Below are 14,072 nucleotides of genomic sequence, written 5' to 3'. Positions count from 1 at the left end.
ACCTCCGATCCCCAACTACCATTCTTCACAATTATTTCCAAATCTTATGCAAGATCTTTTTTTGTCAAACTTGTATTATTTTCTATTCAAAGAGAAAATTCCAATTTGGCAACCTAAAGATGAGTCAGCGCTGACTCAGCTTGCTGGAATCATGTTTCCAATCTAAGAAGTGGAAGTGAAACGATGGCCTACCGACAAGCAAACTTTGGCTTCAAGAAAACACGAGCTTCCATGATTTTCAGCCACGTTTCCATGTATATTGGATTGTTGAATTGAATTGATTTCCGACCACATTTTGAAAGTAGTTAGTTTCCATCTATATAACACATAGCTCCTGTCTAAAAGAGTGCATCAGAGAGAGTGTGAGTGAGAGAGAGAGAGAGATGGCGGGGCGTCTCCCATATCAAGTGGAGAGACGCCACTTGTATCCAGGCGATCATATCTACACCCGCACAGCTCTTCGTGTGTACCATGGTACAATTCTGCTAATCTTTTTTATCATCAGCATCTTAATTGTCTCTTACTGTTGATGCATTTATATATGCTCTGGGGGAGAATATTTTTTGTTTCTTGATGATCTAATTAATATTGCTAGGTAGGTTTTGTTGTGATGAGCAAACAAACTTTGAGTGCTAGCTGTGGAATATTATATGCGCAATTTTATTTATTCAGCTCCAAAATTATAAATTACTCAGGTATCTACAAGGGTGGAGACCAAGTGGTGCACTTCATTAGCCGGGCTCCACAAAGAAGAATGGGACGCTGCTCAGCTTGTGACTTGTTAGATTATATTGATCGTAACAGTGGAGTCGTCGTATCGTGTCTCGATTGCTTCCTTAACTCGGGATTGTTATTCCGTTATGGGTACGGCGTTAGCGCGATAACCTTTTTTTGGCGCAGTGCCTTTTTCAATACTACAGCAGAATCCGGTCCGGTGGAGGTGGTGATGGAGAGGGCTGAGAATCTTCTTAGAACCAATGGATTCGGGAAATATAGTTTTTTTACTAATAACTGCGAAAATTTTGCAATTTACTGCAAAACCGGGCGCTCTTGGAATAAGGGTCAAGCCTTCTTCGGCAGTGGAGGAAACACAAATCCGATGCCGGCGGCGACTTCGCCTACAAACATTCATGCATGCGTCGAGTCTGGAGATCTCACTGCCCTGCAGACGCTACTCGCTCAAAATCCTTCTTCTCTCAACGAAAGGAGCAATGTTGTAAGATTTTTTCTTTCTATTCACTCCTTAATTTTCAATTAGTCTCCATTTTAATTGATATTTCATTTTCGTAATTAATACATATAGATTAGTGTTCTATGTGTATTGGGTCGGTAAATGTGGAACTTCGCTCTAGGGGTGTCCACTTCAGAGATGGATCCACACTTAAACTTTTGTACAATTTGATATTCAATTTTCATATATTCTATTTTTATGAAAAAGAATAGTAATATATTGGGCATGAGCTTAGCTAGGTAGAACAATATTGAGTATATAAATACGTATGCATACACTAATATCTTGTGATAATATAGATTAATGAAAACAGAGAATTGATCGAGCAAGTATATGAATGAACTTTTGTTTGGATGCAGTTGATACAGACGCCATCACATATTGCTGCTAGTCAGAACAAAGTTGATATAATGAAATATTTGTTGGAGTGGAGTGGATCAGTGAATGTGGAGTTGGAAGCCAACAACGCCGTACATTCCTCTCCTTCATGTCTTAATTAAATTAAACACAGACATAGATGATGTGCACATGCGTCTTAATTGTATTTCTTCACTGCGCGCAGTATGGTGAGACCCCTTTGCACGAGGCAGCTAAGAATGGATGCAACGACGCCGTTAGGATGCTTCTTCAGCACGGTGCCAACGTCGAAGCCAGAACCAATGTAGTACATCATTTCTTGCTACCTCAAACTATGTCTGCCTAAATATATTCCTACATATTTTGCAATAATTAGTCCATATTTACTCTATACATGACTAACTAAAATTAATAATTCGTGTCTCAGAAGTCGAAGACTCCGTTGCATCTTGCCGTTCGCTACGCGCTGAGGTCCGGAGACAACTCGGTTGTCAAGACGTTGTCTGAATACAATGCTGATTTCTCAGCACAAGATGATGTATGTATATATGTATCTGTTTTGTTATATTTCATTCATCTTTTGGGTGAATGATGGTAGAGTTTTTGTGGGCAGGAAGGCAGGACTCCATTCAATTATCTTCCATCAGGAGTCGCCGAAAACGATGAACTGATGCGCCTCTGCAAAAATCTGGCCCCACAGATGAACATCTTCACTCAGCAGAGGATCCAAGAGGATGGTGGGATGCAGGGGAAGATGGATGAATTTGAGTTGGAGCTATCCAAGATAGTAGGACTACACGAGCTGAAGCGGCAGCTTCAAACATGGGCCAAGGGCACGCTCTTGGACGAGAAGCGCCGTGCCATGGGCGTAGACCTCGGCCCCAGGAAACTATCACACATGGCCTTCCTTGGAAATCCCGGGACAGGTAGCATGCCCAGCCCCTGCTTATATGTTTTATTAGACTTACCAATATTACTAATTCTTGCAGGCAAGACTACAGTTGCAAGAATCCTAGGAAAAATACTATGTTCTGTTGGTGTTCTGTCTTCTGATAAGGTAACGGAGGTGCAACGAACGGATTTGGTCGCGCAATATATCGGCCAAACTGGTCCAAAGACTAGGATAAAGGTATTCTTGTCTCACATCCACTTGACAATATAAACATTAGTTTATGTTATTGATCATCCGTGGTTTCTTTTCTTAACTTCGTAGATTGAAGAGGCAATGGGTGGGATTTTGTTTGTGGACGAAGCATACCGTCTAGCGCCTCCAGACAACATAAGAGACTTCGGCAAGGAAGCACTGGAAGAGATCATGTCAGTGTTGGAGGATGGCCATCTCCTTGTGATCTTCGCGGGCTACACGGAGGACATGAACCGTGTCTTCGCTTCCAACGAAGGCTTCCGTAGACGGGTAGCTCACTTCTTCATGTTCGATGACTTCAGCAGCAGGGAGCTCGCAGAGATGCTGCTGGGAAAGATGAGCAAGCAGGATAAGAGGAGCCAGTTGTACGGGTTTAAGCTCGATTCTTCCTGCAGTCTTGATGCTGTTGAGTCGGTTATACAGAGGAAGTCGAACCAGAAGCTTAGGAATAAGATGAATGGAGGTTTGGTGGATCATTTGCTCAACAAAGCCAAAGAGAATCTGGATTCTAGGGTCAACTTTGAGACCAAAGATGATGAGTTGTTGACCATCACGTTGAATGATTTGGAGGCCGGCCTCGAGAAGCTGGTGAAAAACCAACAAATTTGATTTTGAATGCTACTATATACTCCCTCTGTCCGCCAAAAGTAGACTACTTTGGTTGGGCACGAGATTTAATAAAATTGGTGATGATTTTGATATAGTGGAGAAAGAGTTCCACCACTTTAGGGGATGTGTGGTTGAGATTGAATTTGGGGTGAGTTTTATTGTAAATAAAGAGTGTTTGTAAGATAAAAGATTAAAGTGGTGGGACCATTTCCATAATTATAACTAGTATTACTCTCGTGCGATGCACGGTCATACCTATTTAATTAAAATAGTAAATATATATATATATATATATATATATATATTTAGATTATTATATTTAAAAATAAAATTCTATAAGTTATATATATTATTACATAAAATACCTCTAATAAATATTGTATCGTTAAAATAAAGATAAAATCATCTTATAGTTGGAGGCGTATCAAATGAACAACCAAGATCTTGATAAAACCTTTTTATCTAATGATTATTATTGTCTATTTAAAATTTTCACCAAAATATCTAGATATTTTTCTTTTAAATTTTCTATTAGGGTTTTTGAAACTTTTAATTATTTTTATTGATTTAAATTTCACAACATATTTTTTTTGAGGCGTTAATTGACTGTAAATCCACAAACTATTAGTGAATTTTGGTATTTTTTTTAAAATATATAAAGTTGTAATATAAATATATAAACTTTAGCTTATTCCGAATTTTGCCCTGAATTTTAATTTCGTTCAAATCTATATCAAAGATGTTATAATATATACACATTATATTTTTTATTATTTATTTTTTGAAATTTTATTATACCCAAAGAAAGGAAAAATACACTCACACTCTAGGTGACTCGAACCCCCGACCTATTCGTTGGAGGAGAAGCGTCGTACCAACAGACTGCGCTCCATCGTCATAATATATACACATTATATTAAAATATATACGGTACTAAAATATATACATATGTATACATATATATATATATATAGGGTGCGGTTATAGTGAGAACCATAATTATCGTGAGAACATAAGAACCATTAAAATTAATGCATCTGCTATATAAATTAATGCATTTATTGTTAAATTTAATGCATCCGAAAAAAATAAATTTTTTGCTGCCTTCAGGATTCGAACCCAGGATCTGCATTCATCCACCAAGATGATGCATCCACCGTAGATCTTGATGATCGAATGGCTTAAAATGGTTCTCCATTCTAATTTTAATTAGTGGTTCTTATTTGAACCTCTCCCTATATATATATACACATGTGTGTGATTGTTAATATATTATATCTATATATTTTTTTATATTTAATGAATATATAGTTTAATTTTAAAATTTGTATTTTGAAAAAATAATACCAAATACAATCTAGCAACAATTATCCTAAAATAGATGATCAAGAATTATGACATTTTAAATATTTTTTATGCATTAAATGAATAAATTAATTTGATCAAATTAAGACAACAAACAATTAAACTTTCCAACTGAAATTATAAGTGATTTTGTCAATAATAATAATAATGGTGCGATTATAAGTCACATATTTAAGAGATAAAAAATTAACTAATACTATAAATTATAGTTCCATGATTATATTATAATTAATTTGGTGTGATTATAATTGATACACAACTATAGTGACTTGACTAATCTTAAATATTTATTTATTTTATACTTGCTAACTGAATGTTCATGAAAGAATAAATAAATAAATTATTAAAAGTCCATATAAAATCATAAATCTTGATCAATGTTAATATTTTAAAAAAATTTATTTAGGTTTACTAAATGTCATATATACATTAACTGAAGATTTTATGATCATTTTGTATAAAAATATGTGCTTACATGTTTCACTAAATATAAAGGTAACTAAATATTTTTTTTTATCATCTACTGGTAACTAAATATTGTATATACATTAACTTAACATTTTATGATGATTTTAGACAAAAATATGTTGTTACATACTCCCTCCGTCCCACGAATTTTGACATGTTTTCCTTTTTGGGTCGTCCCACGAATCTTGAGACATTTCTATTTTGGGTAATAATTACTTACCTATCTCATATTTTATCACATTTATTACATTTTCTCTCCTATTTTATTACTTTTATTACATTCTCTCTCCTAATTTATCACTTTTATACTTTATTAATTACACACTTAAAACACTAATCTACAACTCCTTAATTCCCGTGCCGAAATCAAACGTGTCAAGATTCGTGGGACGGAGGGAGTATTTCATTAAATAAACATGCAATATTGGTTATATAAGATAGTGTTAAGCTACAATTTTATTTTAAACAAGAATTATATGGTAAAAACTATGAAAATGTGATAAATTGTATCAATAGAAAAAGTTATAACAAAAAAATTATCTGTATAATTTAGAGTAGACGAAATGAATAAAAAAATTAAAAATAAAAAATTATTTCTAAAATACAAAAAAATGATCTGTATAATTTGGAGTAGACGAAATGAATAAAAAAATTAAAAATAAAAAATTATTTCTAAAAATAGTAAAGTGATGTTTGGCGGGAAAATATAGCTTGCTATTTTTGAAAGTGGCTGTGCTTTATATATATATAGATATAGATAGATTTGTTAAGAAATTGTGTTATTTTTGTTTTATTTTCTTTTTCTTTTTTTTTGTTAATTTTCAATGTTGAGTTTGAGTTAATCCTCAAGTTAGAGTAAAATTATGAATTATTAATAAAGAAAATTAATTTATTTTCTTAAAAAATGATTTTGTTATTAAAAAAAGCGCATAGAGCAAATCACTGTAAAATATGGTGAGCGTAGACGAAGGCTGTTCTCCAAGTGTATATGTGATCCCCAACTTTTAACTCACTTTTCTCAACTCGATTTGAGAGAATACCCATCTCTCTCTCTCTCTCGATATATTGATGATTCTGGTTCGTGTTTCAAATGGAATAAATTTCTTTATTTAATATTGTAAATTTATCAAAAAATAAATAAATTTTCAATTTGTCTCATGTGGAAACAGCATGAGTATAATAAATAAATACACAGACCCTTGAGCTTCTTTTCGTCTTCTTGCCTTCCCCATAATCAAATTTACCGTTGGATTTATTTTATTTTATTTAAATGAAAAGCAATGAGTTGATTGGAGATAGAAGTGGGAAACGACGTAGAACTTCGAGAAAGGAAAACTATTTTTGGATTATTTGCATCAATTAGTACAATTTTCATCACATCCAAGCACAACTTAATTAATATACAATTTACATATATGCTTTTTTTTGTTAAAATATAGTATTTCCTACGCTTCCAAAAAATATTCCTAAAAAAAATGACACGAATTTCAATAAAAGCGAAACGAGTGCATTGTCAATAGAGATAATATGTTATGAGTTACTATCTTTTTTTTTTTACAGTGTTATGAGTTAGTATCTATGAATAAGTGAAATGATATTTTTTCTACACAATTTATCAAAAGCTAAGTCGAGACACTAAGGGCGTGTTTGCTATTGGCTAATACACTATATTAGCTAATTAATTTATTGTTCAAAATCGTAACAATGCTGAGAAATTGAACAAGGAATTTATGATCTGAATCAGAACTCCATAATTCTAGAAAAGAAAATACACAATCAAACAGAAAACTCACATAAGAGGATCATGATCAATTTTCAGTCATTGGAGGAATTCTTCGTGATATCAAGTTGGTTTTCCCTGATTTTGACCAAGTGAAGATCAGTTGGACTTGTCGTATTTCTAACTTTGTAGCCAATCAGATAGCTAAATTTGCATTACGTAATTCAGTGTGTGTGTTGGTCAAGCGGTAAGGGATTAATGCCTAAGGCCAAAAGTCTTGGGTTTGAGTCCTCTGTGACGTGTTGCTCTTGCACACGAAAATTTGGTAAAAATAAGCTCAATCTATAGGTGAATTGTAAAATGAAATCTCATCAGAGTAGCTGTAAGTCTTGCATTCACTAAATTGCCAAGAATTAAGGAGGGATGCAATCATGCAACAGTGATGTTGTTGCCAATTTCTTTCTAATGTCTTTTTTTTGCAATAAATGTGACATTTTATCTCCACAAGCTTGTATTACTTGTGGGACCATTCTCACCTTTTATTAAAACTCAAATTCTACTATTTTTTTTTTCAAAAAATACACGAACTTTGAAAATAATTGTAATTTTCTCCTGAATTTTCAATTAAACCAAAATATACATAAATTTACATTTTTGTTGCACATTACGAGAGACTCGAATTCGAGAACTTTGACTTCAAACATTAATCACTCTACCACTAAACAACACACATGATTTAAAAAAAAAAAAAAGAGCTCTATATTTTCGTTTTTGTACCAAAAACATTAAAATAATTAATTTGAAAATTATGTGACGGTGAACTCGAAACTAAAGAAGTCTACGGTACATGGCTTAGAGCATGTAAGGGAGCGTCGGCGGCGGAGCCTTGACCATAGATTCCAGAGTGTCGACCAATTTTACAAAAGGTTGCAAAATCTTCACAATTATTACTCATCAAGCTATACTCCCCGAATCCATCTTGAAGCAGCTGCGCCGCCCTCGCCGTCACGACCTCCGCCGGCGCGGATTCCGCGGCGTTGTACGTGCCCTTAGGGTAGCCCCACTTGCTCATGCCGTACTCGTATCGGTACAGCCATCCTCCTTTAAGGAAGCAATCCAAACATGAAATTAGCACTCCATTTTTATGCTCTCTTTGATCCAATGCCTCGCAGACGGAGCACGGCGGCGTCGCGCTCGAGCTCGAGCTCGAGAGCCACGCTGAGGACGATGATGATGATGATGACGATGACGGCAGTCGTTTCAAGCCGACGTAGTGCACCACTTTGCCGTCGCCGACGTAGATGCCTGCGATCAGGGACAGAGCTAGAATTTTAAAAACAAATTTGGACGGGCGAAATTCCAATTTTATATATAAAAGGTTAAAAATAATACAAAATGCAATCTAAATATAATAATAAATAAAAAAAATGGAACATTTAAAAAAAAATTAATTATAGCCTAACTCTCCCATAATTATACACATTTGTACATCATATTTGTTTTATTTTATGACAAATTTGTTTTGCAAGAAGCAAGCAATGTATATTGATCATCATAATTTCTCCACTAAAAATCTAAAATCAAATTATTCACAATTAAAAAGGGAAATATAGATGCATCAACTCAAATAATGAACGCCAGCTAAATTTTTTTATAATACTAAAAAAAATGGGGAAAAAGAAACTTGATAAAAGAATTGGTAGGAAAGAGAGAAACCATGGTGTGAGTAAATTATTCTTCGTGTGTATATATGATCGCCTGCTTTCAACTCGCTTCTCTCTCTCTCTCCCTCACTCACACACACACACACACTTGAGAGTATTTTGATGGTGATGAATGATATCATGTGTATAATTAGTCATTACATATATTATATAGAAGATGAGTAGCCTACAATATTACATTACTGCCCTTTTCCCTATATGATCAAAACCATTCCATCATCAACAATTTCATTTTTATTTTAATTAGTATGAAAATTTCCAACCACATTTTCAAGTCAGCTGTCGATCATAAATGCCACGACCTAACAACGTACTACATTATGCAGAGCAATTAATTTGATGAAATTCTAATTGTAAGTATTTGAGCCATTTCTCAATAATAATAATAATAATAATAATAATAATAATAATAATAATAATCCTCAACTTAATTTATAGTTATAGAAACCAACCAACTTATTTCGTACTCATCTATACTACATTTATAACTAGATTCATTATACCCAGGTTTCATAATTCAAAAATAAAATTCTTGAAAATTATTTGATCGGTTGAGGGTACCAACCATTTGCTCGACTTTTCTTTTGAAACTAATTTATTAAAAATGTTTTTCTTGCAAAAGTATAACTTTAACTTTAGTTATTTCAATTATCCTCTATATAAACATATAGTCCCTTCATCAGTTAAAATACATTTTTTCTACTCAAAAAAGAAAACGAGCATATTTTAGTAGGACGTCTCAAAAAGGAAAACGATCTTATTAGAGTGGTACAGAGAAAGTAAAGTAATAACAATTTAAAACTAAAACTCAGCTTTTGCCCGAATATCATTTTATTCTAGCTAGGCCCAATTCAATATCATTTTACTTTAAGATCCCAAAACATGGTTTCAAATAAGTAAGCTCATTACCTCAAAAAAAAAAAGTAAGCCCATTAATTTTTTATTAGTATAGCCCACAGCGAGCCCAATTAATGTTCTCTTTTTCTTTTAGGAATTATGATAATCCCATTCATTTTTTATTAGTATAGCCCACAGCGAGCCCAATTAATGTCCTCTTTTTCTCTTAGGAATTATGATGCAATTTTTTTAATTGTAAATTTATCACTAAAAAATAGGGATATTTATTTTTATTTTTTAAACCCCTCGTTTCTACCAAAACCTTGTGGTTGAGTTAAGTAAACAATAGTTAGTAAATATTTTCAACACTTGGCAGCCATGCTACCATTTTGCACATAATTATACCCTCTGCACCTAAATGGATCTCTCTCTATACATACATATATATATACCGGGAGATGTTAAAAAAAAAACTACTAAAAAAAATGAAAAACTATTTTCAACCATTCGATCATCAAGATCTACGATAAATGCATCATCTTGTTGGATGAATGCAGAATTTGGGTTCGAATCCTGAATGGAGCAATTTTTTTATATTTTTAGTGCATTAATTTTAACAGTGGATGCATTAACTAGATTTGATGATTCTCACGTTCTCACAAATAATATAATTCTCTATATAATCACACCATATATATATATATATATTCAAATTATTATGGTTAATTAGGAACCATAATGTAAGCCCAGTATATATTATGGATGTATGGGTGGTACCCTATGATGCACGGATTCTTCAAAAAATAGCACAGTGTAGTATCGGATACGCGCAGGGTGCGGGTGCGGGTGCAGGTGCGATTCGCGTGGGATTCGCCAGGTGGCGAATCCCCTCAAAAAAAAAAAAAAAGGGTTTCGCGAATCCGATTCGCGCACCCACAAATAGGGTGCGTTTAGGGTGCGTTTTGGGCTATTTTGCAATTTTTTCAATTATTTTTGGATTTTTTACAATTTTTTAATTATTTTTTGGACTTTTTTGTAATTTTTGAGTTATATTTACATGCACTTTATTGAAATTTTACTTTAATTATATTTGCAATGCGATTTTTTTTCATTATTTTTGGGCTCTTTTACAATTTTTGAAGAACTTCATTATTGAAACTTTTACTTTAACTTATATTTGCAATGCAGTATTTAATTTGTGAATGTTCTTTTCTTTTTTCAATTTGATTGGTCACATATAATAAAATATATATAAATATAACAGACGTATCCTTCACGAATCGCACCCTATAATTTTTGAAAATCCGTATCCCCGCATCTGAATCGTATCGCTCCCGCACCCGCCCCTCGCACCTGTGCAACATAGGTGGTACCATAATGCATCTCTCGCTAAAGATGCGTGTAGGGATGGTTATATATTAATTATGATTAATAGATATTAAGTTACTCTAAAATGGGTTGTGATTTTTCCACTTTCATTTTCCATTTTAACTCTTCAATTTTGCAAATAGAATATTTCATTAAAATTTAATTTTGATATTATATTAATTAAAATAAAATATAATAATTAAAATTAAACAATAAAATTACAATAATTAAATAAAATTATGATAATCTAATTATGACTCGACCGGATCAAATCATTAAAATTGAGTTGAAGCGATTGCGAATTATTAAAAATTTACACGAACTTTGACTCTATCATCAATTAAATTAATTAAATTAGTTAGTTAAAAGACGGGGATAGATAATTCTAATTAGCATTTATGAATCCAATTATTACTTACACCACCATGTATGTGTCTAATTAGCATTTATGAATCCAATTATTACCATTTATAATTAATATTTTTTTATTTTTATAGAAAACTATTATAAAATAAATAAATTAAGAGTGGTACACACAAAATTGTGGGATAGAGAATCTCATCTGCCACATGAAATCCCCTGTCTCATTATTTTATGTGTACCACAGTGTACCACTCTTAATTTATTATAATTTTTAATTATATTTTCTTCAATTTTAATTAGCATTTATGAATCCAATTATTATCATTTATAATATTTTTTTTTATTTTTATAAACAATAATTATAAAATAAATAAATTAAGAGTAGTACACAGTGATACACACAAAATTGTACACCTCACTATTTAGAAGCGCTTTAATCGCTTCTAATTTCTTAATTTCTCCCTCCTTCCCACAGCTATCTGTCTAAACCCACCGCTCCCGGCGTTCATCGCATGCAGTAGGTCCGTGAAGTCCGTCTTTCAATCTATTCACGCTTATTTTCGTTACGCGATTATATATCTTGTATGGTTGAGGTGTATTGCTATGAGTTTGAAAAATATTTCAGCAGCCAATCGGTGGGCTCCAGTGTTCCACCTAAGAATTCAACAAAATAATTCATCATTCTATCATCCAATTTTATATAATGGAATAATTTATTGAAAAATGCTGAATGTTGGGTTTTCAATAAACATGATTAACCCTAAAATAAAACTCATTTTCCAGTCCTTGAGTTAGTGGGCTTGAGTTAGAATCCTGTAAAGGCAAAAATTCCTTCTTTTCTTCAATTCATCATATTTTTTAGATAATTTATCATGTATTCATAATTTTTATTTATATTTTAAAACAGATTTATAGCTTAACTCTGAATATACATATATGTACGTACATCATATTATCATGTTGTCAAGAAACTAGGCATAACAAAGATGTAGTATCGTTCGTTTTAATTTATGAAAATTAAATTGGTTAGCAACAATAAAAATCTTGAAAATCTGTGGGCACCAACAATACCATTTGCTTGACTTTTGTTTTGAAAACTCAACTTGGCTATAAGAATACTTATTATGCAATTTAATCTTCAAGACAAATTAATCGAACACAAATCAAAGTCCAAATAACAATTTTAAACTAAACATCAGCTTTTGCCCAAATATCACTTTAATTTAAGCCCAAGACAATCTTAGTTTAGTTAAGATCCCAAAACAATTTTTCAAATAAGTAAGCCCATTACCTCAAAAAGTAACCCTACTCCTTTTTATTAATTAACATAGGGCCCACAAGTTTGCCTAATTAATTTCCTCTTTTCCTCTTCAATTGCAGAATAAAATAATAAGCATGGTTATATATAAGTGAATATTTTTTATTTTTACTACATCAATTTAAACATTTTAATATCTCATTCTTTTTGTATAAACACACGCACGTAGGGTTAAGTTCCATAATAATTAGATCAATAAATTTTACGAATAAACTAACATAACTCATGAACAAACTAAAATCTTGCACCCTTCAAGATTCGAACCCAAACCAAAATGCTTTGTTCATACGGTACATTGATTTGTTTATAAAATTATTGACTTATTCGTTATTTTCTCACGGATTCTTCATTTTTCAAATATTTTTCATTCTAAACTCTCTATCATTAGACTAAGAGGGTGTTTGATTAAGCTTATAAGCTGTTTAGGGGCTTATAAACTCCTACAAAGTGTTTGACAAAATATTTTTTAATAATTTTTTTAATTTTTCTCCATATTATAATTTTTTTAATAATTTTTCTCCATAACCTATTTAGGAACCTATAAACTGTTTAGGCCCTTCAAATATTTTTCTCCATATTGTAATTTTTTAATAACTTTTTTAATTTTTATTATTTTTAAAGTACGAAAACTAGACAAAATTAATAACAATTTAAAAATATTAAAAATTACAAAAAACTATAATACGGAGAAAACAATAAAACTAACTAAATCCTTTCAAATTTGAATCGAAATTTTTAATTCCATGGCCTGCCTGGCTCGGCGTCAAGCCGTAGGGACGACGGAGGCTTGACCATAGCCACGCGCCGTCCCATTACGGTCGCAGCCTTGCCCAGTTTTGCAGAAGGTTGCAAAATCTTCACAGTTAGTTTTCAACACATTATACTTCCCGAATCCATTATTTGCAAGCAGGGACTCAGCCCTCTCCAGCACCACCACCGCCGCACTGGATTCTGCGGTGTTGCAAGTCCCTCGGCGTCTCAGCCAGTACACCTTCTTGCCAACGCCATACTCGTAACGGCGCAGCCATCCCGAGTCAAGGAAGCAATCGAGACACGATACGATGACTCCACTGTCACGATCACTATGCTCAAACATCTCACAAGATGAGCAGACTTTTCTAATCGAAGCCGAAGACGACGACGACGACGACGAAGACGAAAACGACGAAGACGACGGGCCAGTGAAGTGCACCACTCTGCCTTCACCCATGTAGATACCTGAGTATTTTCTTAACATTAACAGACAAATATAAATGTTGATAAAAAAAAAAGATTGGGAGAATTATAGGGTACCATGGTGCGAATAAAGAAGGCATAATCTCCACGTGTATATATGATCGCCTGGATGTAATTGGCGGCTATCCACTAGATTTGAGAAAAACCCCATCTTTCTCTCACTCACTCTCTCTCTCTCTTGTTGATGAGATATGTGTGTCTCAGGTGGAATAAATACAGTCATACAGACCCTTGAGCTTCTTTTCGTCTTTCTTGCCTTCCCCATAATCAAATTTACCGTTGGATTTATTTTATTTAATTCAATGTTACTATATATTCTTTCTTTAGTTTGC

At 32.9% G+C, this 14,072-nt stretch overlaps 3 protein-coding genes across 4 annotated transcripts; 1 reads left to right on the top strand and 2 right to left on the bottom strand.

Moving 5' to 3' along the window:
* Positions 1-311: 311 nt before the first annotated feature.
* Positions 312-3,604, top strand: LOC131005879 (uncharacterized). Of its 2 annotated transcripts, XM_057932989.1 has the most exons (8): positions 312-474; positions 696-1,216; positions 1,591-1,701; positions 1,794-1,892; positions 2,016-2,126; positions 2,202-2,514; positions 2,578-2,717; positions 2,802-3,604. In XM_057932989.1, exons 1-8 carry the CDS (start codon positions 384-386, stop codon positions 3,339-3,341), a joined length of 1,926 nt encoding a protein of 641 aa, XP_057788972.1. In that variant the 5' UTR covers positions 312-383; the 3' UTR covers positions 3,342-3,604. The 2 variants fall into 2 exon arrangements, with proteins under 2 accessions (XP_057788972.1, XP_057788971.1); XM_057932988.1 differs by having other exon boundaries at positions 2,202-2,717.
* Positions 3,605-7,482: 3,878 nt separating this feature from the next.
* Positions 7,483-8,740, bottom strand: LOC131012852 (protein LEAD-SENSITIVE 1-like). Its single transcript, XM_057940843.1, has 2 exons — positions 8,611-8,740; positions 7,483-8,199 (listed from the first exon to the last, which is right to left on the bottom strand). The coding sequence occupies exons 1-2, from the start codon at positions 8,738-8,740 to the stop codon at positions 7,733-7,735; spliced, it is 597 nt and encodes a 198-aa protein (XP_057796826.1). The 3' UTR covers positions 7,483-7,732.
* A 4,527-nt stretch (positions 8,741-13,267) lies between these two features.
* On the bottom strand, positions 13,268-13,714 carry LOC131012841 (protein LEAD-SENSITIVE 1-like). The gene has a single exon (XM_057940834.1). It carries the CDS (start codon positions 13,712-13,714, stop codon positions 13,268-13,270), a length of 447 nt encoding a protein of 148 aa, XP_057796817.1.
* Between the last annotated feature and the right edge of the window lie 358 nt (positions 13,715-14,072).

This window comes from Salvia miltiorrhiza, chromosome 1 (assembly GCF_028751815.1).
Source record: "Salvia miltiorrhiza cultivar Shanhuang (shh) chromosome 1, IMPLAD_Smil_shh, whole genome shotgun sequence".
In the NCBI taxonomy this organism is placed as follows: domain Eukaryota; kingdom Viridiplantae; phylum Streptophyta; class Magnoliopsida; order Lamiales; family Lamiaceae; genus Salvia; species Salvia miltiorrhiza.
The sequence above is the reverse complement of the archived record's forward strand: the minus strand, read 5'-3'. Positions and strand labels throughout refer to the sequence as shown.